Raw genomic sequence first — 1,975 nt, forward strand, 5'->3', positions numbered from 1 at the left:
CAAATCGACTACACTAAACATCAATAAACACAAACCTACAAGATTTTAACGCTAACAACGTCAAAATCAACCATTTTGACCCAATTTTCACTTTTAACAAACTCGACACAAAAACCTCAATTTCACAAAGATTAAATCTTGATACACTATGATTCTTACCTCAAAAGACTCAATAAATCGTAAGGAACAAGATGATATGAATAATTTGAGCTCTAGAACACAAATTGTAAATCTAGGGTTTGATGGAATGAGATGAGAGTGTACGGAGTATTTAGAATATTCAAGAAGAAATGAGAAGAAAAGGATATCACTATACACTTAATTGGGATTAAAATCCCATACCCCATCTCACACGGGTATTTACCAGTTATCTAATATCTTTCGTACTTAATTTGACTGCCCTAACGGAGTCCAAATTAAATAAACGAACCTGTTCTGTGACCCTTGTCACAAACTGGTCTTAACTAAATAATAAAATAATATTACACATATAAATAAAAATAAAGGCATAAATAATCGCACAAATATGCCTAAGGGCATAATAGTCATCTTACTTCTAGGCCAGATCTGAGGATGTTACACCTTTGATCAGTGTCGCCCAATCGGGATATATAGTATCGGCAAGGTAATAACCTTTAGTGTATTGATGACCATTAACCTCAAATGGTGCAGATGGAGCTGTTCCCTTCTTTAGTGCATCAAAAATCGGTGACTGACCGAAAACATTGATATCATTGTTGGAACCTACCATCCCGAAAAAGGCATGCCAAATCCACAATTCATATGAAGCCATTGCTTCAAGCATAATCGTCGGTTTCTTGTGATCACCCCTAGTGTATTGTCCTTTATAAGCGACATGACAATTCTTCCATTCCCAATGCATGCAATCGATATTACTGAGCATACCCTTGAATCCATGCTTCTCCTTGTGTGCACTATATAATCGTGCAACATCAGTTGCTGTGGGAGATATCATGTATCTAGTTTTATATAAATCAGTAATACATTTACAAAAGTTGTCTAAACATAATACTGATATTTGCTCACTCATATGTAAATATTCATCGAGAGCATCAGGGCTCAATCCATAAGCCAACTGACGTATAGCCGAAGTATACTTTTGTAAAGTAGTAAACGACTTACCAAGTGCATCATTTCTTTCTCTAAAAAAAATCAAAATGTTCAGGAATATAATTACCATTAAATGTAGTTATACCTTGAGCTATACGTAGAAATAAGTTTATGCGCATTCGAAACCACCTTTTAAATTTCTTTGCCGGATAAACTGGTGCGTCGGCAAAGTAATCGTTCCAAAGACGTTGCGCTGCTAACTCTCGATCTCTCGGAATGTATCCACGAACTCTAGGAATACAAGGAACGGACTCGACTTTGGACTCTTCGCCCAATTCTTGAATAAATTGGATAACACGAACATCCTCTGAATCAGAATCGGAAGCTAGTAAATATGACGGCATAATTTTTTTGAGTAAAGTGTATAAATATTGAGAGAAATTTGGTGTTTTTGTTGTGTAAAAATGAAATGAAAGTATTAATATTTATAATGGAAAAGAAAAAAAAATTAAAAAATGGCTATAAAGCCGTTGGACAACGGCTAGTCCACGTGGCCCAATCAAACAACGACAACAAAAACTGATCTTTTTTCCTGTTGCAGTCCCGACTAACGCCCAAAAGTGACAAAAACTGACGCCGCGTTAACGGCCGTCAGTTTTCGTCAGATAATGCCAGCAAGGACTGACGCCGCGAAATCCCAAAGGGTTGGAGGTGGTCTTAAGAGAATGCATAGTGTTATTCATGATAAAGAGTGGTGTAACAATCCTTTTTTTTTGTTGCAAAAAATGAAAACTATATAGAACAAATATTTTTCTCGAAAATAGAAAAAGAAAAATACAAGGAACAACTACATGCGAACACCCGACGAGGCTCGAGAGCAAAAAACTAAACCTACCGAACAAAA

The 1,975-nt window shown here is 36.1% G+C and overlaps 1 protein-coding gene across 1 annotated transcript; it reads right to left on the reverse strand.

The window, feature by feature from the left end:
* Positions 1-556: 556 nt before the first annotated feature.
* Positions 557-1,475, reverse strand: LOC139849076 (uncharacterized). Its single transcript, XM_071838749.1, has 2 exons — positions 1,261-1,475; positions 557-1,163 (listed from the first exon to the last, which is right to left on the reverse strand). The coding sequence occupies exons 1-2, from the start codon at positions 1,473-1,475 to the stop codon at positions 557-559; spliced, it is 822 nt and encodes a 273-aa protein (XP_071694850.1).
* Between the last annotated feature and the right edge of the window lie 500 nt (positions 1,476-1,975).

The sequence above is a fragment of the Rutidosis leptorrhynchoides genome, chromosome 5 (genome assembly GCF_046630445.1).
Source record: "Rutidosis leptorrhynchoides isolate AG116_Rl617_1_P2 chromosome 5, CSIRO_AGI_Rlap_v1, whole genome shotgun sequence".
NCBI classification, from domain to species: domain Eukaryota; kingdom Viridiplantae; phylum Streptophyta; class Magnoliopsida; order Asterales; family Asteraceae; genus Rutidosis; species Rutidosis leptorrhynchoides.